Source organism: Hyla sarda, chromosome 4 (genome assembly GCF_029499605.1).
Source record: "Hyla sarda isolate aHylSar1 chromosome 4, aHylSar1.hap1, whole genome shotgun sequence".
NCBI lineage: Eukaryota > Metazoa > Chordata > Amphibia > Anura > Hylidae > Hyla > Hyla sarda.
The window spans coordinates 316,158,826-316,181,309 of record NC_079192.1 but is presented as its reverse complement, the minus strand read 5'-3'; the positions used below and the strand labels follow the sequence as shown (position 1 = coordinate 316,181,309).

The following is a 22,484-nucleotide window of genomic DNA, read 5'->3' as shown; positions in this document are numbered from 1 at the left end:
CTCTGGAGCATACAGCAACTGATAAGTACTGGAAGGATTAAGACTTTTAATAGAAGGAATTCACAAATCTCATACACTTTCTGGCACCAGTTGATTAGAATTTTTTCCCCCACAGGAGTACCCCTTTAAACCTTCCGTTTACATTCAAATATATTCCATTGTAATTATGAAACTGTTTAAATGACTCCTTCGTGTCCAAGGAATCTGTCTGGTATTACATCCCAGCCTTTTCATTGTACTTAGATTAAAGGGATATTCCAAATTTTTTTTTTAATCAACCTTTGAGTCCATGAGGACGAGTTATAATGTGTAATATGCTTCTATTAGTTAAGTGCGCCAGTTTGTTCTGTTTTCATGCACAAGACCCGCACTCGGATGTCTCTTTTCCAGCATTCAATATGTCATAAGTCACATGGTCTCCAGGGGGCATGGCTATGCTGCATTGGGTGGGTGCATAGCATTACTTTAGTGAATCCCTCCCTTTTGCTATCTACTCACCCACTGCAGCATAGCTACAACACCTGAAGACCATGAGGTTTATGACATATTGTCTCTGGCTATAGCCCTTTTAGGGGGGCTCTGGTGCATTAAAACAGAACAATGTGGTGCAATGCTTACCTGGCATCATGAATTAAAAGGCTAAAGGGGGAAAAAATGGTATACCCGTTTAAGATTACTCCAAAGATAAATTTTGGCAAAAAAGCTGACCATTTATTCTAATTATAGACATCCCTTTAATTATATATTTTTTTCCTTTAAACTCCTATATTCCAGCTATGAGTGTAATATCATTTGTATCAGAACCACTTTGTGCTCTGTTTATTTATAAGCAGCTATTATCAACTCATTCTGTGTATCCTCTTGTATATCTTCTGGATTATCTCCATTGAATTTGTGCAGCCAGGTAATCCTTTAACCGAGCAAGTCACATGTGCCAACAAGTGTGTTCTTGCCTGTCTGAGCAGAGCCAAATGAAAATAAAGTGATGAGCTGGCAAAGCTGAAGGTTTTGATCCCTGTATATTAACAGGCTATATGCATATGCAAATAGTCATGTCTACAATTTTCTAAATGCCAACTCCAAAATCTACTCTAATTATTACTGCCATGTTGCTTTCTGTAGAACTTTACTGGAAATCAGACATTTTATTAATCCATCCACAGTTTAACCATTTTATTAAGATGAAGATTGGACCAACATGTCAACTCTTAAAGCTAACCATGCAAGCAAAACGTCCAAGCGATCAACTTACCAAGACTGGCCTGACCACTCAATTTTTTTTGTCTATCAGCTATCACAAGGTTAAAGGAAACCTGTCATCAGGGCCGGCATTAAGGCAGGGCAAACTGGGCAATTGCCCAGGGCCTCCATCCCCCAGGGGGCCCCCTGTGGGCTACTCAGTGGCAGATCCGGGGGGGGGGATCCACCACTGAGCAGCCGGCAGGGGGTCTCCTGTCACATTCGGGACATCCCTGTGTCCCTAAGGATCTTTTGGGGACACAAGGATGTCCCGGTTACCTTTCTGCGGCCCAGCGTTAACTTAAAATGCAGGGGCCGCCGGGAGGTTGCGCACTGACGTCCCGTGCATGTGCCCATAGGAACAGAGGATTGGAGTATCGAGGAGGAGGATGCGCACTGGCCGACATGGTAAGTTACCAGCAGCATGTAAGCTTCGGTGCTCCGACCACCACTCCTCCTCCTCCTATAGGCCATAGCAGTAGATTGTGACCCCTGACCGGAGGAGCTTTGAACGGAGCACTGAAGTGGGGCAGTACACAGACATACAGCCTCCAGCCATACACTGTATATGGCTGAAGGCTGTATGTCTGTGGAGGCCACTGCCTACCTAATGTGGGGGAACTACAACCTGATGTGGGGGAACTACAACCTAATGTGGGGGAACTATACTGCCAACCTAATGTGGGGGAACTACAACCTAATGTGGGGGAACTATACTGCCAACCTAATGTGGGGGAACTATGCTGCCAACCTAATGTGGGGGAACTACAACCTAATGTGGGGGAACTACAAATTAATGTGTGGGAATTATACTGCCAGCCTAATGTTGGGGAACTATACTGCCAGCCTAATGTGGGGGAACTACAACCTAATGTGGGGGAACTATACTGCCTACCTACTTTGGGGGAACTATAACCCAATGTGGGGGAACATACTGCTTACCTAATGTGGGGGAACTACAACCTAATGTGGGGGAACTATACTGCCAGCCTAATGTGGGGGAACTATACTGCCAGCCTAATGTGGGGGAACTACAACCTAATGTGGGGGAACTATACTGCTTACCTACTTTGGGGGAACTACAACCTAATGTGGGGGAACATACTGCTTACCTAATGTGGAGGACCTACAACCTAATGTGGGGGAACTATACTGCCAACCTAATGTGGGGGAACTACAATCTAATGTGGGGAAACTACAACCTAATGTGGGGGAACTATACTGCCACCCTAATGTGGGGGAACTATACTGTCAACCTAATGTGGGGAACTATACTGCCAACCTAATGTGGGGGAACTACAACCTAATGTTGGGGAACTATGCTGCCAACCTAATGTGGGGGAACTATACTGCCAACCTAATGTGGGGGAACTATACTGCCAACCTAATGTGGGGGAACTACAACCTAATGTGGGGGAACTATACTGCCAACCTAATGTGGGGGAACTATGCTGCCAACCTAATGTGGGGGACCTACAACCTAATGTGGGGGAACTACAAATTAATGTGGGGGAACTATAGTGCCAACCTAATGAGAGGGAACTATACTGCCAACCTAATGTGAGGGAACTACAACCTAATGTGGGGGAACTATACTACCAGCCTAATGTGGGGGAACTATACTGCCAGCCTAATGTGGGGGAACTACAACCTAATGTGGGGGAACTATACTGCCTACCTACTTTGGGGGAACTACAACCTAATGTGGGAGAACATACTGCTTACCTAATGTGGGGGAACTACAACCTAATGTGGGGAAACTATACTGCCAGCCTAATGTGGGGGAACTATACTGCTAGCCTAATGTGGGGGAACTACAACCTAATGTGGGGGAACTATACTGCCTACCTACTTTGGGGGAACTACAACCTAATGTGTGGGGGAACATACTGCTTACCTAATGTGGAGGAACTACAACCTAATGTAGAGTAACTATACGGCCAACCTAATGTGGGGAAACTACAACCTAATGTGGGGGAACTATACTGCCACCCTAATGTGGGGGAACTATACTGTCAACCTAATGTGGGGAACTATACTGCCAACCTAATGTGGGGGAACTACAACCTAATGTTGGGGAACTATGCTGCCAACCTAATGTGGGGGAACTATACTGCCAACCTAATGTGGGGGAACTATACTGCCAACCTAATGTGGGGGAACTACAACCTAATGTGGGGGAACTATACTGCCAACCTAATGTGGGGGAACTATACTGCCAACCTAATGTGGGGGAACTATGCTGCCAACCTAATGTGGGGGACCTACAACCTAATGTGGGGGAACTACAAATTAATGTGGGGGAACTATAGTGCCAACCTAATGAGAGGGAACTATACTGCCAACCTAATGTGAGGGAACTACAACCTAATGTGGGGGAACTATACTACCAGCCTAATGTGGGGGAACTATACTGCCAGCCTAATGTGGGGGAACTACAACCTAATGTGGGGGAACTATACTGCCTACCTACTTTGGGGGAACTACAACCTAATGTGGGGGAACATACTGCTTACCTAATGTGGGGGAACTACAACCTAATGTGGGGAAACTATACTGCCAGCCTAATGTGGGGGAACTATACTGCTAGCCTAATGTGGGGGAACTACAACCTAATGTGGGGGAACTATACTGCCTACCTACTTTGGGGGAACTACAACCTAATGTGTGGGGGAACATACTGCTTACCTAATGTGGAGGAACTACAACCTAATGTAGAGTAACTATACGGCCAACCTAATGTGGGGAAACTACAACCTAATGTGGGGGAACTATACTGCCACCCTAATGTGGGGGAACTATACTGTCAACCTAATGTGGGGAACTATACTGCCAACCTAATATGGGGGAACTACAACCTAATGTTGGGGAACTATGCTGCCAACCTAATGTGGGGGAACTATACTGCCAACCTAATGTGGGGGAACTATACTGCCAACCTAATGTGGGGGAACTACAACCTAATGTGGGGGAACTATACTGCCAACCTAATGTGGGGGAACTATACTGCCAACCTAATGTGGGGGAACTATGCTGCCAACCTAATGTGGGGGACCTACAACCTAATGTGGGGGAACTACAAATTAATGTGGGGGAACTATAGTGCCAACCTATTGAGAGGGAACTATACTGCCAACCTAATGTGAGGGAACTACAACCTAATGTGGGGGAACTATACTACCAGCCTAATGTGGGGGAACTATACTGCCAGCCTAATGTGGGGGAACTACAACCTAATGTGGGGGAACTATACTGCCTACCTACTTTGGGGGAACTACAACCTAATGTGGGGGAACATACTGCTTACCTAATGTGGGGGAACTACAACCTAATGTGGGGAAACTATACTGCCAGCCTAATGTGGGGGAACTATACTGCTAGCCTAATGTGGGGGAACTACAACCTAATGTGGGGGAACTATACTGCCTACCTACTTTGGGGGAACTACAACCTAATGTGTGGGGGAACATACTGCTTACCTAATGTGGAGGAACTACAACCTAATGTAGAGTAACTATACGGCCAACCTAATGTGGGGAAACTACAACCTAATGTGGAGGAACTATACTGCCAACCTAATGTGGGGGAACTATACTGCCAACCTAATGTGGGGGAACTATACTGCCAACCTAATGTGGGGGAACTCCAACTAATGTGGGGGAACTATGCTGCCAACCTAATGTGGGGTAACTATACTGCCAACCTAATGTGGGGGAACTATACTGCCAACCTAATGTGGGGGAACTATGCTGCCAACCTAATGTGGGGGAACTATACTGCCAACCTAATGTGGGGGAACTATACTGCCAACCGAATGTGGGGGAACTCCAACTAATGTGGGGGAACTATGCTGCCAACCTAATGTGGGGTAACTATACTGCCAACCTAATGTGGGGGAACTATACTGCCAACCTAATGTGGGGGAACTATGCTGCCAACCTAATGTGGGGGAACTATGCTGCCAACCTAATGTGGGGGAACTATACAAAAATATAAAATTGTACTATTCTTATCCCTATAACTCTTTTATTTTTCTGTATATGAGGATTTATGAGGGTCATTTTTTGCGCTGTGATTTGTAGTTTTTATCGGTACCATTTTTGTTTTGATGGGACTTTTCAATTGCTTTTTAGATATTTGTTTATGGTATTTGAAGTAACCAAAAATGTGCAAATCTAGTTAATGCACTATTACGGCTTTTGGGGCCCCACTTTTGATTTTGCCCAGGGCCATGCTAAGCCTAAAACCGGCCCTGCCTGTCATCAATTTCATGCTGTTTGAACCATGAGTCATTGGGTTGGTGCCTTGTGGCTTCTGTCTGCCTAGTTTTCCTCTATTGATAAACCTCTCCCTATACCCAACATGGAATCATCTATCATCAGTCTGCATTAAAGTGATCAACAAGTGGTCTAATCTGCAGGTGTCGTATTGAAGAGCAGGGGAAACTGTGCAGACTGATAAAAAAAAAAAGCATAACTATATATATATATATATATATATATATATATATGTCTAATCTAGGCTTAGAAGTCCTACAGTTATCTGTAAGCACATTGATACAGGGAATGCTGTCAATCACTTGGACTCCTAAGATCTTAATAAGCAGGGATTTCAATCTACAGGCTATACAAAATTTTCTTTACACAACCACACCCCCTAGTGATGTCATACCACGCCCCCTCCATTTATGTCTTTGGGAGGGGGCATGACGTGATGTCTGTCACGATGCCGGCTGGCAGGAGGTGGATCCTCTGTGCCAGAGAGGGATAGCGAGGACCGTGCTAGTGGACCGGTTCTAAGACACTACAGGTTTTCACCAGAGCCCGCCGCAAAGCGGGATGGTCTTGCTGCGGCGGTAGTGACCAGGTCGTATCCACTAGCAACGGCTCACCTCTCTGGCTGCTGAAGATAGGCGAGGTACAAGGGAGTAGGCAGAAGCAAAGTCGGACGTAGCAGAAGGTCGGGGGCAGGCGGCAAGATTCGTAGTCAGGGGAGATAGCAAAGTTCTGGTACACAGGGTATAAACACACAAAAACGCTTTCACTAGGCTCTAGGGCAACAAGATCCGGCAAGGAAGTGCAAGGGAGGAGACTAGATATAGCCAGGAAACAGATGGGAACCAATTAAGCTAATTGGGCCAGGCACCAATCATTGGTGCACTGGCCCTTTAAGTCTCAGGGAGCTGGCGCGCGCGCGCCCTAGAGAGCGGAGCCGCGCGCGCCAGCACATGACCGCAGGAGACGGGAACGGGTAAGTGACCTGGGATGCGATTCGCGAGCGGGCGCGTCCCGCTGTGCGAATCGCATCCCCAACGGCCATGACAGGGCAGCGCTCCCGGTCAGCGCTGACCGGGGAGCTGCAGGGAGAAGGGCGCCGTGAGCGCTCCGGGGAGGAGCGGGGACCCGGAGCGCTAGGCGTAACAGTACCCCCCCCCTTAGGTCTCCCCTTCTCTTTATCGGGTAACTGCCTCCCCTGGGATGAGGACACCGGGAAAGGAAGGAGGGATTCCTCAACGGCAGGCAGAACCGCAGGAGTAGGAATGGGGAGAGAGGGCAGAGGGCGAGACCTGGCACGGGGCAGTGTGACACCAGGACGAGGGCCATGAGGGGACACAGAAGCTTGCCTGGGAGGGGGGGAGGGGCATTTCCTGTGGCAGGCAGAGTCCTTAATGACCTTAGGGGGACCGGATACAGGAGGAACCACAGAGTTACGGCAAGGGTTACTGGGAACCGGTTTTAGACAGTTCTTGGCACAAGAGGACCCCCAACTCTTGATCTCCCCAGTGGACCAATCCAGGGTTGGGGAATGAAGTTGAAGCCAGGGAAGTCCAAGGAGAATTTCCGAGGTGCAATTGGGGAGGACCAAAAGTTCAATCCTCTCGTGATGAGATCCGATGCTCATAAGAAGGGACTCCGTGCGGAAACGTATGGTACAGTCCAACCTGGCTCCGTTGACCGCGGAGATGCGGAGTGGCTTGACAAGACGGGTCACCGGAATATGGAATTTATTCACAAAGGACTCCCGAATAAAATTCCCAGAAGCTCCAGAGTCCAGACAGGCCACGGCTGAGAGGGGAGAGCTGGCTGAAGTGGAAATCCGAACAGGTACCTTGAGACGTGGAGAAGCCGACTTGGCATCAAGAGACGCCACACCCACGAGAGCTGAGTGTGAGCGTGCGTTTCCCAAACGTGGAGGACGGATTGGGCAATCCACCAGAAAATGTTCAGTACTGGCACAGTACAAACAAAGATTCTCTTCCTTACGGCGATTCCTCTCTTCCAGGGTCAGGCGAGACCGATCCACTTGCATGGCCTCCTCGGCGGGAGGCCTAGGCGCAGATTGCAGTGGAGACTGTGGGAGAGGTGGCCAGAGATCTAAGTCTTTTTCCTGGCGGAGCTCTTGATGCCTCTCAGAAAAACGCATGTCAATGCGAGTGGCTAGATGAATGAGTTCATGCAGGCTAGCAGGAGTCTCTCGTGCGGCCAGAACATCTTTAATGTTGCTGGATAGGCCTTTTTTAAAGGTCGCGCAGAGAGCCTCATTATTCCAGGAAAGTTCAGAAGCAAGAGTACGGAATTGTATGGCGTACTCGCCAACGGAGGAATTACCCTGGACCAGGTTCAGCAGGGCAGTCTCAGCAGAAGAGGCTCGGGCAGGTTCCTCAAAGACACTTCGAATTTCCGAGAAGAAGGAGTGTACAGAGGCAGTGACGGGGTCATCACGGTCCCAGAGCGGTGTGGCCCATGACAGGGCTTTTCCAGACAGAAGGCTGACTACGAAAGCCACCTTAGACCTTTCAGTAGGAAACTGATCCGACATCATCTCCAGATGCAGGGAACATTGGGAAAGAAAGCCACGGCAAAACTTAGAGTCCCCATTAAATTTGTCCGGCAAAGACAGGCGGAGGCTAGGAGTGGCCACTCGCTGCGGAAGAGGTGCAGGAGCTGGCGGAGGAGATGGTTGCTGCTGCTGTAGCTGAGACTGAATCTGCTGTAGCTGCGACTGGAGTTGCTGAGTCATGGTGGTCAAGTACGACAGCTGGTGATCTTGTTGGGCAATCTGTCGGGCTTGCTGGGCGACCAGTGTGGGGAGGTCGGCGACAACAGGCAGAGGAACTTCAGCGGGATCCATGGCCGGATCTACTGTCACGATGCCGGCTGGCAGGAGGTGGATCCTCTGTGCCAGAGAGGGATAGCGAGGACCGTGCTAGTGGACCGGTTCTAAGACACTACAGGTTTTCACCAGAGCCCGCCGCAAAGCGGGATGGTCTTGCTGCGGCGGTAGTGACCAGGTCGTATCCACTAGCAACGGCTCACCTCTCTGGCTGCTGAAGATAGGCGAGGTACAAGGGAGTAGGCAGAAGCAAAGTCGGACGTAGCAGAAGGTCGGGGGCAGGCGGCAAGATTCGTAGTCAGGGGAGATAGCAAAGTTCTGGTACACAGGGTATAAACACACAAAAACGCTTTCACTAGGCTCTAGGGCAACAAGATCCGGCAAGGAAGTGCAAGGGAGGAGACTAGATATAGCCAGGAAACAGATGGGAACCAATTAAGCTAATTGGGCCAGGCACCAATCATTGGTGCACTGGCCCTTTAAGTCTCAGGGAGCTGGCGCGCGCGCGCCCTAGAGAGCGGAGCCGCGCGCGCCAGCACATGACCGCAGGAGACGGGAACGGGTAAGTGACCTGGGATGCGATTCGCGAGCGGGCGCGTCCCGCTGTGCGAATCGCATCCCCAACGGCCATGACAGGGCAGCGCTCCCGGTCAGCGCTGACCGGGGAGCTGCAGGGAGAAGGGCGCCGTGAGCGCTCCGGGGAGGAGCGGGGACCCGGAGCGCTAGGCGTAACAATGTCACTAGGGGGCATGGCAACGATGTCACTTCCCCATCTCAGAGGAAGCGTCCGGCACAGAATGCCGGATGCTGTACCAAGATCGCGGGGGTCCCCAGTGGCGGGGATGAGATGTATAAAACTGGAATACCCCTTTAAGATTATACCAAATGTTCTAAACAATGCAACAAATGCTTTTAGCTCGACAATTCAGCAAGTATCTCATGAGACATTAATGTCGGCTGCCGTGAATTCCAGCTTGATTATAGGAAGCCCATGTTACCCCTAAAATAGCTGAATTAGAATTTTCATCCTAAAAATGATAAAATATAACAACTCATGGTATTTGATGGTAATGATCAAATAAAATGATAGCCTTTGCTATGTGGTATGCAACACAAGTACATTATTGAAACAAGATTTTGATTTGAATTGTAATAAATCAATGTAGTAATAATAATAAGAGAAAATACCTAGAACTAAAGAAGCCTTTACGTTCTGCCCGTGTCATGGAAAAGTGCAGGAGAAAATTGGATGATTGGTGGGGGGCAGCGCTCTGTAATCTTTGCCCGCATCTATGTATCACTTTGAGGACACTTCTCTCACATATTCGCAGTAAATGCCTCCCACTTTCCATTTTGTGATTACACGGGCATGTGTCTGCCCGCCAGGTATGATTGCACCCTTGTCATAAAGCATTATTAGAGGGCACCAGTACTTAAGATGACAGCGTATAATATTACCCATCTCCTCTGCAGACTAAGCATGCATTTTCGAAGAAAACTATTTTTTAGTCTTTAGGTGAAACCCGACCAACACTGATGCTCCTTTTCTCTACAGACTTAACAAAATCTAAGAGGCCACTGGCACTAATAGGGACTTTTATCCATGTACGCTTGTAAAGAGCTACTATTCAGGTCAATAGATACTATGTACAAGAAAGGAGGATCAAACCATATGAAACCAAGGCAGAGATGCAGCAATAATCATGAACAATCACTTTCAGCAGGATTTATTAAAGGGGAAATTCATCAAAACCATCTCACATATTATAGCTGGTTATAGATAAAGTCTTCAACATTGGAACTAGCGCATAATAACTAGTCTGGATAGAGAACTTTTGAAATGTATTATCTGATTTTTTTTTATGGCAATATACTCCAATAAAAATCTAGATATGTGCTTTACTTCTGCAGCACTTCTTTAAGCATGGCTTCCTGATGTCTATTGTCATCTAGAGTTGTGTCTATTCTTGCACAATGCCAGGGCCTCATTCACACAACGGAATTTCCAGGCAGAGGAATTTGGCAAGGAAATCTTAGTGCAGCAGCCCCCCATTGTTTTCTGTAAAGAGATGCTCCGCCCCTAGACATCTTATCCCCCAGACATCCCCCAGTCTCAAGCCTCCAGCACTCGAAACGAACGCCAGGTGCAGTAGGGAAATCACGGAGGTCCCCAGCGGCGGGACCCCCACGATCAGACATCTTGTCCCCTATCCTTTGGATAGGGGATAAGATGTCTAGGGGTGGAGTTACCCCTTTAAGATTCTGCTGCACCGTGCACACTGCAGAATCTTCAGGCTCCACGGAAAGAACGAAAATTGTTCTAAGGCTAGGTTCAGACTATGGAATCTCCGGGCAGAAAATTTCCGCCTGGAGATTCCAAGTGCGGTCAGCGTTGACTGAATCAGTCGGCGCTAGAACCGCACGGACACTGCAGTCTCCAATAGACTGCAATGTGTTCCGCGCGGATGTCCGCCTGAAGAAAGAGCAACGCCATTCTTCAGGCGGAAATTTCCAAGCGTATTTTCCGCTCACAAATTCCGCTTCACAAATTCCGAAGTGTGAATTTGTGAACGGAAAACCATTCACTACACTATACATTTTAGCAAGCGGAATTTCTGACTGCAATTTCAAAGCGGAATTGCAGGCGGAAATTCCATAGTGTGAACCTAGCCTAACTGTTGCAAAACGACAACTCCCAGCATGCCTGGACAGCGAAAAGGCTGTGGATGTTGGGAGTTGTAGTTTTCCAACAGCTGGAGGCATCCTGATTGGAAAACACTTCTCTTACGATGAAGAAACAGGTAGAGTTTTATGATAGGATATATAAGTTAATAAAGTACCAATTAAACCTATTGTAGTGCGTCATGTGTGTTTATAACGTTAAATACTAGCTCTAGTAGATGGCCGTGCATGCTATCCAACGTTTCACTTCACGGCACTTTTTTGCATATCCTATTCTTGTGTACTTTATTACACTCGCCTGTATGAGTTTACTCTATATTTAAGCAGATCTATCTGCAAAATTGTCCCTGATCAAACAGATGATACTTGTATTTAATGTGCGAGTACATGTTAAAGGTGTCGGCTACAGCCAGCTTAAGAGTCATTGGTGTGCGCGCCTGCATACAATTCAGGATTTATACAAACTGAAGATAAAGTTGCACTGTGTGAACATGTAAAACCTCTACTGGAAGTAATCTGTCAGGACATGCCATGAGATTCAGTGTCAGGAATGTATTTATTCTTGGCCAGCTCTGCCTACATTCTTCCTTGGCTCTCCCATAACCTATTACTTTATTTAAAAAAATGTTTGCTAGTTCTTTGGAAATGTAATTGCTTTATTTTTAGAACATTCTGAGACTTCCCCAAAACCTTCTGCTTCATTTAAGTTTTACTATTGTTGTGCCTGATTTTTTTTTTCTTTAAATTTTTTTTTTTATTAAAGGAGTACTCTGGATTAGGGAAATGTATCCCCAATCCTAAGGATCCTAAGGATAGGGGATAAGTGTCTGATCTCGGGAGGTCCAACCGCAAATTCTTGGTTCCTGGTGATTACATAATAAATTTTGAACAAGAAAAACTGTGAGAGGGTGGGGGGGTTCCACTCAAGTTTGTACATTTATTAGATAGATGGCATAGTGATGGGCAGGATGATTACCTTGGTTCAGTTGGGCTTAAAAAAGCTATGTTAAAGGAGTACTGTATATACTCGAGTATAAGCCGAGTTTTTCAGCACGATTTTTCGTGCTGAAAACGCCCCCCTCGGCTTATGCTCCGCCTGTCAATCCCTTCTCATGTCATCGGCTGTCCGGGCATGCTTGGAGTTGTAGTTTTGAAACATCTGGAGGTCCGCAGGTTGAAGCCCCCCCCCTTTAGTTTTCTACTCACCTCCCCTCGGTGGGAAGGAAGGGTGAGCTGGTCCGGGCCATCTATGCTGCAGGGACCGTCCGGTGGGGAGGGTTAGTCGTTGCGGGCTGTACATTTTCACCGGGAGGCCCTCTTCTCCGCTCACTCCAGGCCCGCGCCAGGCTAGTGACGCTGCCTTCACGAGTACGCACAGGGACTTTCATGCACATGAACGTCCCTGTGCGTCATCGTCAAGGCAGCGTCACTAGTCTGGGGCCAGCGAGCGGAGAAGAGGGCCTCCCGGTGAAAATGTACAGCCCGCAACGACTAACCCTCCCCACCGGACGGTCCCTGCAGCATAGATGGCCCGGACCAGCTCACCCTTCCTTCCCACCGAGGGGAGGTGAGTAGAAAACTAAAGGGGGGTCTGGATGATGATGAAGGCCCGTGCAGTGGTCTTCAACCTGCGGACCTCCAGATGTTTCAAAATTACATCTCCCAGCATGCCCGGACAGCCGATAGTCTCATGAAAAAAAACGTATTCTGCGGATAGGGGATAAATTTTAGATTGCGGGGGGGGGGGACCAAGCCAGGGGGCCCCCGTGATCTCCTGTTCGGGGCCCCCGGATCTCCCCTTGAGCAGCGTGCCACACTGCCACGCCCCCTCCATATATCTCTATGGGAGAGCTGAAGATAGCCGAACGGCTTTCCCATAGAGATGGGGGGCGTGGAGGCAGGCGAGAGCCAGGGGGTCCCAGTGCTCAGTCTGCCCACTCCCCAATATCTCCTTTAATGGAAAAGTACATCAAATTAAAGGAGTGGGGATGGTAAGAATCAGATCAATTCCGATATATCAACCATGGGAGGTAAGGCTGAGTTTATCTACTTTAAAACAATGTTGGAAGTTGACTTGAGTTGAGGGTGCAGCTTGTTTAATAGATTTCTCTTATATCTATGGGAATGTAAGATAAACTGTAATTGTGTCAGTTGTGTAAGAACTCAGCCCTAAAAGACAATGAAAAATGAGCAATAATATAGCAGCAGAATTTATATCGTATTTATAAAGTGAGATGGAGCCAGCCAGGTATAAAATGGAGCAATTAGAATATAGGGTGGTAGTAAGGGCATGATGAATTGTCAGCTCTCCTTCATATTTCATATCCAAACATGAATTTTATTGCTGTATTAAAGCATGGAGCTCTCGTCTATCCCACAAGACTTATAGAGCACAATATAATTCTTGTTCAGAACAAGAGGAAGGGTTGTTACAACCTGTCTAGTCTTCACCACCCAGCACTTACGGTCCTGGGAGTACCCCCCCCCCCCCCCCCCCTCGCTTAGAAACCAGCCTAAAAAACCATCACAGCATTTATTTTTGCTATTTGCATTATTATGTTGTATATTTGGTAAACAACAAAAAGAGAAGTTTGTTTAATCTCTGGAATGTGTTCAATGTTTTTTCAACTGTCTTTCTCACACAGTAAAGTCAATATGAATGCCCTATTGTAAGCATAGCAGCCAATGGCAAGTGACATACCGTACTTGATGTGTTGTGTCTAGCACAGAAAATAATATATTGTAGTATCATGCATGCAAATCCATTATTATTCCAGGTATTCCGATGGAAAACAATCTTTTTAAAATCAACTGGTACCAGAAAGTTAAACGGATGTGTAAATTACTTCTATTTTACAATCTTAATCCTTCCAGTACTTATCATCCACAGTATACAGAGGAAGTTAAGTTGTTCTTTTCAGCAGAGGTTGCTCTCTGCTGACACCTCTGTTCTTGTCAGGAACTGTCCAGAGCAGGATATGTTTGCTATTTGCTCTTGCTCTGGACAGTTCCTGACATGGACAGAGGTGTCAGCAGAGAGCACTGTGGTCAGACAGAAAAGATATAAAAAAAAGCACCAATTGATATGAATTTTTATAAGAGTATTTCCAGAAAAAGACACTCAAGAGAACCAACTATGGGGCGATCTTTCAGTAGTCTACACAGACATTACTACTTATGTTGCTCCACTGGACACTCTATTTCTCCATATGACAGCTACTAATGATAGTTATTACAGTAGAATAGGGATAGTCATTCAGCTGTCCACTCACTTTGAATATAAAATATATAGGCACATAGTATTGTGTTCTACGTGAGGTTTCATTTCACGTTAAATGGAATCTGCTAAAAAAAAAAAAATACGGCATGTGTAGGGTCACACATGCCGTATGTTGATGCATATTTTGCATTGTTTGCTATCCATTAAAGTCAATGAGTAGCAAACTCTCCTGCAGAAAATACGCAGGCAAAATATGGCATGTAACTGTATTTTTAGACAGAGGTGTGCATGAGTATATTAAATATGTTTCTAAATATGAAGGTGTGAATGGCGCCTTTCTTTGCTCCTCTTGCTCCTTGTATACATCTGGAACCTCCTGCACATTGGTAGTTATGGAATTTTATTTATGGAAAAGCAATAGTGCATACAATTTATGGTTATGTTGATAGGGAATCCTACATTGCATAGAATCATTGAAGGACAAAGGACTTCTCATCACTCAGCGATACTGTCTAGTTGCAGTAGATCATGATTTGCAATTAACGCTAAAATACTCACCATGCAGATATAAGGCGAAGGCTATTTTTCCACACAGCTTATTTCTGGCATTCTTCTTTTACTGGCATTATGTGTGTCATTTTTTTAAGCATTTGCTTTCAGAATAGTTTTTTTACACAGAAAAAAGGGATCAAGTGTGAAAAAAGAGTGAAACTAATTTTTTCCTACATTTTTTTTATTTTTTTTTATAACAGTTCTAAACTGTCTGGTTTTCCAGGGCTCAAATCTACCATAGTTTATGTGGAAGCCTTGGTAAATATGTCAGGGACACACCCCTTTTGTCTGGGAAACACCCCTTTTGTCTGGGAAACACCCCTTTTGTCAGGGTCGTGCCATTTTTGTGGGGATATGCCCTCTTTGTCAGGGACATATAACTTTTTTGTTTTTGAAAAATGGAGTGATGGTTGGGTTTGATGGGTTCTTTTGGATGCAAATTTTAGTGCACATGACATACGCCTAAATTCAGCTGCAAAACCCCACACAAAAAAAACATCGGAAGCACAGTAAATAACCCCAATTGTGTTTAATTTTTTTCCTTGTAGAAAAGTCTGTGGGAGAAAAAATACCAAGATTTACAGATAAAACACCATAATCTCAATAAAAAAAAAAAAATTAAAAACATCAAAGGAAAAACATGCTAAGTGGATTTGGCATTTCATATTTTCCTGTTGGCTACGATTTTTATGTTGTTTTTTTTAGGGGGGGGAGGGCATTTTTGCCTAAAAAAACATGTAGAAATCCAGCATAAGAGCGGCATACTACCTGTGACATTATCTACAGTACATGACTTCACAGCCCAATGCCATCCAACAATTCATCCTAAACAACGTTGAAGATATTATCCAAACAATTATTTAGTATTTTCAATTATATTTTAATCCACTCCCTAACCTGGGAAGGATGGTAATATAGGAACATGACAGGTGGGGAGATAATCTCTGTAGCATTGGCTTTGTCATTCCAAGTGCAATGAGTCAAACTGTGACAAATCTGATAAAGTCCTACACTATGTTATGGAAATGTAAAATATTCACTGTTCTACTTCTATGCAGCTTGTGAAACCCTTGACAGGTACTTGCTATTATAAAAAAAATGACAATAATAAAATCCTGGCATTTTTCAGTCATAAAGAGTTCCCTGTAGTCATTGGATTTCTTTTAAAGGGGTACTCCCGTTGAAAACAATTTTTTTTTTTTTTTAAATCAACTGGTGCCAGAAAGTTAAACAGATTTGTAAATGACTTCTATTAAAAAATCTTAATCCTTCCAGTACTTGTTAGCTGCGGAAAACTACAGAGGAAATGGTTTTCTTTTTGGAACACAGAGCTCTCTGTGGACATCATGACCACGGTGCTCTCTGCTGACATCACTCTCCATTTTAAGAACTGTCCAGAATAGAAGAAAATCCCCATAGCAAGCATATGCTGCTCTGGACCATTCCTAAAATGGACAGAGATGTCAGCAGAGAGCACTGTGGTCATGATGTCAGAACATTGTGGTCTGTGTTCCAAAAAGAAACCCATTTCCTCTATAGTATACAGACCCTAATAAGTACTGGAAGGATTGGGATTTTTTAATAGAAGTAATTTACAAATCTGTTTAACTTTCTGGCACCAGTAGATACAAAAAAAAAGTTTTCCACAGGAGTATCCCTTTAACCCAGCTTGCTGGATTGACACTACTTATTCTTTGCAATGTTAAGGCTGAACCAGGGGAGTAGTGTGTCTCCTTGAGCCATGCAATGCTCCATGGGAAAAAAGTATGCAAAGTAGCTCATTTTCAGAAGGAACACTTACTCTCCAGTGTCATCTACTGGACATAGCTTTCCTATAAATCAATATTTGATCCCTAGAGAGCCTTAAAGAATTAATTATGTGAAATTAAACTCCAAAAGAGTAGTTAGGTGTTAGGCCACATTCACATATATCAGTTGTCTGGCAGTTTTTTTTCTCCGGCGTGCATCGGAGGGAAACTGATGGTAGAACTGATCCCAGTCATTTGAATGGGAAATTTAACAAGCATCCGGTGTCTCAATTTGGACGCCGGATGGTTGGACATTCTGGACCGTCGCATCTTGCTGTGTTCCCCCTGTCCGGCTTTTGGCAATAATGGACGCTGGATGCTAAACAACTGATGACAACTGATGCACGTTGTCATCAGTTGTAGCATTAGTTGCAATGAGTTTGAGGCTGGGTTCATGCCTGACATATGTGAACCCAACCTAATTTGCCATTCATTTTTTGGCTACAGACCTTTTTAGGGAATAACTCTAAAAGCCCTTAGTATAACACAGGTGTCCATTGTTGTGACAGAAGAAACAATGGAATATGCAATAGAGGCTCATGCAGTTTTGGCAGTTTTAACATGCAGTTTTAAAAAGAGCAGAAGCAGTGCCTCTTGTTGAATTTGTTCCATAGAAGGGCATAGCAGTGCATTCTGAAAATCCATAACAAGATATCCTTGCTACAGGTTCACAAAACTATCAATTAGTGGTATACAATAATGTAATCAAGTAGAATCCAAAAACATAATAAATAATATTATGGGTGGTGACGCATTTCATAGTCTTGGAATAGCTTGGGCAGATTATTATGAATGTAAATATTATGATTTTACAATATACAGTAAATGCTGCCAATGTCTTCTTATCCATGCTATAGATATTATTTGCCTTAAATGTATTATTTATTATCATTGCACAATTTTGTCTGAAAAAAATGTGGCTATTGGATAGGCTGTCCAGAAAAAAAACGGAAAAATCAGGTAATCTTAGTAATCTTGACTGCACATGGCAGAGTGATACGCCGATACAGCGGGGACAAGCAGTAATATGGAACATCCGCATCGTTTTCAAACCAGATTTTAGATATAGACTTTAAAAGCTGTGAAAAAAACTGAGAAACCATGAAGCCTCCTTGGATAACCTGTTTTTTTTTTCTGTTCTATAGGTGCCATGTGCTAAAGCTGTGTCAAGCTACAGAGGACAAACCCCATGTGACCTTTCCTTTAGTAAAGGAGACATTATTATCCTGCATCAACAGCTGGATGACCACTGGTATCAGGGAGTAGTAAATGGGGAATCTGGTGTGTTTCCAGCAAGATCTGTGAACATTTTACGAAAAATAGACAAGCCTCCAGCTCTTTGCAAGGCTTTGTACAACTTTGAATTGAAGGACAATGGCAGAGGAGAAAACAAGAACTGTTTGAAATTTGTAAAGGTACAGTATGGAAGGGACACACATCAATCTGAAGTATAATGCCATGTAATGCCCTGTTATAGTAGTATAGCTGTATACTATATGAAACATGTAGCCTAAATATAACTGTACTGTGAGCAGAGGCTTTATATATTACTAAATCCAAACAAGAGAAACAAACAGTGGAACCGATACCTTAAACCCTCTACAACCACGAGATGGATATACTCACACTAGGTAGGAGACCATTACAAACCAAACACGGTGGTGCTAGGACAATTCAAACAGAAGTCATCAATAGGAAAAATGAAGAAAAGGACAGTCGTCCTGCACTCACCGCGTAAGACCTGGTCAGTCGGCTCCCGGCCGGACGAAGCGCATTCATTGCGTGAAACCGCCGGCAGTTGCCTCTGAGCGCCCCACGCTGTCTTGAAGACCCCTCCAGAAGAGCAACCCGAGATGGGAGCTGACTGACCAGGTCTTACGCGGTGAGTGCAGGACGCCTGTCCTTTTCTTCATTTTTCCTTTATATATTACTCTCGCCAAATCTTGGCTTATGTTCAACCTCAGACACTATTTACAGTTGACATATACAACTTGAATGTTTGTTGGCTTTTTGCAGTAGTTGGGGATCAACTAAAACTTTTTTTGAATTGTTGCAAAATATTTTGCGCAATCTTACCCCAGCCTATACCCCATTTACAAACCTGCCTACATCTCAGCTACTTTTCTATTTTTGAAGAATGTGCACCTTTTTGATAAATGTGGGGAAAGTACACATGAGTTATGGTCAGGCAAACAGGGTAAAAAGAACTTGATTCATCCAGACGATGATAAATTCTCACTATTATGCCAAGTTATAATCCTGTGTAATATGCTTATATTACCTCCATGTGCTGCTTTATCCCATTTTCATGCACAAGATCCATAACTGGAAGTGCGGAAGTGCAAGAGTTTTTATTTTACTGTGTCTCTGACCTTCCCGAGCATTTCATGTGGCCAGAGACAATATGTCATAAGTCACATGGTCTCTCAGTAGGATGTGGCTATGGTGCAGTGGATGGGTGGATAGCAATATTTCAGTAAATCTCTTCCACCCTGCCATCCACCTACCCACTGCAGCATAGCCACGCCCCCTGTAGACCATGTGACATATGACATTGTCTTTGGCCACATGGAATGCTGGGAAAGGTCAAAGACAACTATAAAATAAAAAGACTTGAACTACAGCACTTCTAGGTTTGAGTCCTGTGCCTGAAAACAGGACAAAGTGGTGCATGAAGATAGCTGAAGCATCGTACACAGTATTATAACTTGGCATCAGGGGCTCAAAGGCTGGGGGGGGAGATCCGGAACACCCCTTGTAAAGGAGTCTGCCAGAGGGAGGAGTGGAACCGTACCTGTTGTCTTGGTCATGTAGACTGCATGACCAAAAATAATGTTTTTTAATGTCCCAGTCTGCATCCAGGCGGGAGACTTTTCCTGTTTGGAGCATAGAGTTCACTGTATTGAGAGCTTTTCCAGGGCCTCCTCTCAGATATTATTGACAGCTCCAGCTGTCTTCTGATTCAATGCTAGAGCTGTCAGTCATAGCTTAGAGGAGGGTCTGTGGAAACTCACTCCAGTAAGCCCCATGCACCAAGCTACAGAGCAGCCGTCTCCAAGGGTCTCCAAGAAGACCCTACAATCTAGACACTTCCTGAGGTGGAGGGCAGGACCATAAATATATTTTTCTCTGTCATGTAAGCTGCATAACCAAGACATGAGTAAATAATTGCACTCCCCTCCCCAACATCTGTATAGGGCTATCAGCAGTTTTGATGGCTCCATAGAGAAATAGGTTGCTATTATTATATTTAAAGATAAAATGCTATGAGTGTTCAGGTATATATGTCCCTTCTGATATGCTTCTGAAGTAGACTCGGCCATCATCTAACATGCGGGGAAATATGTTACAAAAAGAGTAGCCTCGGATTTACCTCACATACTTTTTTTAGCTGTCATGAATGCAGATTAGCTAATTGGTGTCTTGTGCTTTGTCTAGTGATATATTTGGAATAAATGAAGTGTCACTTATATGCAAAATATCCCCCACAATTTACAGTGTGAACTGCGCGTTGCATATTCCCACTGAAAATAATACGTCATACATTCAAAGCATTTTTGGTTCTCATTTTTGCGCATGATAAGTGCTGAAAACCCAGTGAACCCAGCTTTACAAGGTCTATTGTAAAGCTAAACAAAAGCGGACTTCACTTCCATTAGACGATTTTAAAGAACACACAACCAAAACTGAAACCAAAACTGCCTGGTGTTGTCCATAACAACCAATCAGAGCTCAGCTTTTATGTTACCAAAGCTTGTTAGGATGACACACCTAAGCTGTGATTGGTTATTATGGGCAAAGCAAGACCGTTTTGGTTTCAGGCAGATGGATAAGTTTGGGCAGAATACAGTTGTACAGAAAAGACATAGCAAATTTGCAAGGGAGTTAGATGCACAATTCTAAAGTCACTGAAATTGTGACCTGTTCACATGCAGCAGATTCATTGCTGAAATTTCTGCAATCCATTCTTTACAGCTGAATAAAGCTTTCTGCGGCATGTGAATAGATTTCTGCAAGCCCCTTCAGTTGAATAGAAGAGTCACAGAAGCTTCTACAAATAAATCTGCTACGTGTAAGAGCCACAGGCCAACATTAGCCCAGTATCCAGTGCTGATCAGCCATATCAACGCTCATTTACAGAGCCTTTACAAGGGGCACTCAGCCATAGGGCCCATTAAATTCATTGTTACCAGCCATAAATCCCCTGTATATGTCACAAGGCAATGTGTGGATGATAACTATAATTTTGGGGAATTTTGGGAACGCTCATTTGCCCAATAACCATCCTGTGTAAAAGGGCCTTAAAGGGTACCTCTCATCAAAAAAACTTTTGATATATTATAGATTAATGTATGCAGAATAACTTTACAATTGCATGTTATTAAAAAAAATATGCTTCTTTCTATTTAATTTTCCACTTTGAAGAAATGACCACTAGGGGTCTCCCTACCAGTCCTGGCAGCAAGCATTTCAGACTCATGCTGGAGTCCTAAACACTACGAGCTGCCAGTCTGCTTTGTTCACAAAGGAGAACACTCAGAGCTGCCAGCCTGCTTTGTTCACAGCCTGTTTGGCTGTGAACAAAGCAGGCTGGCAGCTCTGAGTGTTTAGGACTCCAGCATGAGTCAGAAATGCTTGCTGACAGGACTGATCGGGAAAAATACAATAGAAAGAAGCATATTTTTCATTAACATGCTATTGGAAAGTTATTCAACATTCATTAATCTAAAATATATCAAAAGTTTATTTGATGAGAGGTACCCTTTAAATATAACACAAGACCTCAATTAACATGAACGCCTAGGGGTGTAAATCTGTAAATCTTTGTTGTAAACAACCTTTGATACAATGTATTCATCGTCACTGATTTTTTAAATAACTTGTCTCAGATCTACTATATGAGATGTAGATATGCTATGCAGTTCATGAAAAGGTTCCAGCTTTTTAAGATTCCAGAAATCTATGACATGACCTACTGCGTAAGACATGTAGTTGCTTATTCCCTATATGTGCGCTAATTATTTATGTTATGGATGCAGAGTTTTATAGTGATTTACAAGATTAGCTACCGGATACATAAATGATGACGTCTATCCGTGTGTAAATCACAGTCTGTCTCTATGTATGTCTCATTTACTCTCTCATGCTGTATTTTGTTCAGAAAGCATATTTGTGCTAGTTCAGCAAGGACTGGAAGGGTATAAGTGCAAAGGAAATATGATCCTTTTCATTCATTGGGGTCTGAGTTGGGGGCTCATCGCAGATCCTGTCATATTTTACAGGATTACAGGAAGAGTAAGGCAGCGTACAGCATTATTCTTCCCATCAATATGCTGAACACCAAGAATCAATGGAGTCCATAGGGTGATGCTATTGTCAATTCCATTTTATGCTCTTTCATGTTGTTTGACATATTGCTTTTTTGTGCTACAGTAATAAATATATAAATAAATATATATTGTACTCACACCTTTAAAGGGGTATTCCAGGAAAAACTTTTTTTTTATATCAACTGGCTCCAGAAAGTTAAACAGATTTGTAAATTACTTCTATTAAAAAATCTTAATCCTATCAGTACTTATGAGCTTTTGAAGTTAAGGTTGTTCTTTTCTGTCTAAGTGCTCTCTGATGAAACCTGTCTCGGGAAACGCCCAGTTTAGAAGCAGATCCCCATAGCAAACATCTTCTAAACTGGGCGTTTCCCGAGACACGTGTCATCAGAGAGGACTTAGACAGAAAAGAATAACCTTTACTTCAGAAGCTCATAAGTACTGAAAGGATTAAGATTTTTTTATAGAAGTAATTTACAAATCTGTTTAACTTTCTGGAGCCAGTTGATATATATAAAAAAGTTTTTGCCTGGAATACCT

The 22,484-nt window shown here is 44.1% G+C and overlaps 1 protein-coding gene across 2 annotated transcripts in view; it reads left to right on the top strand.

Moving 5' to 3' along the window:
• The window catches only part of SH3RF2 (SH3 domain containing ring finger 2), a 145,578-nt gene that overhangs the window by 50,526 nt on the left and 72,568 nt on the right, over nucleotides 1-22,484 (top strand). For both annotated transcript variants that reach the window (XM_056574887.1, XM_056574888.1), the window contains one exon: nucleotides 17,760-18,029. In XM_056574887.1, the coding sequence (XP_056430862.1) occupies nucleotides 17,760-18,029 (270 nt within the window). The remainder of the gene's footprint in view (nucleotides 1-17,759; nucleotides 18,030-22,484) is intronic.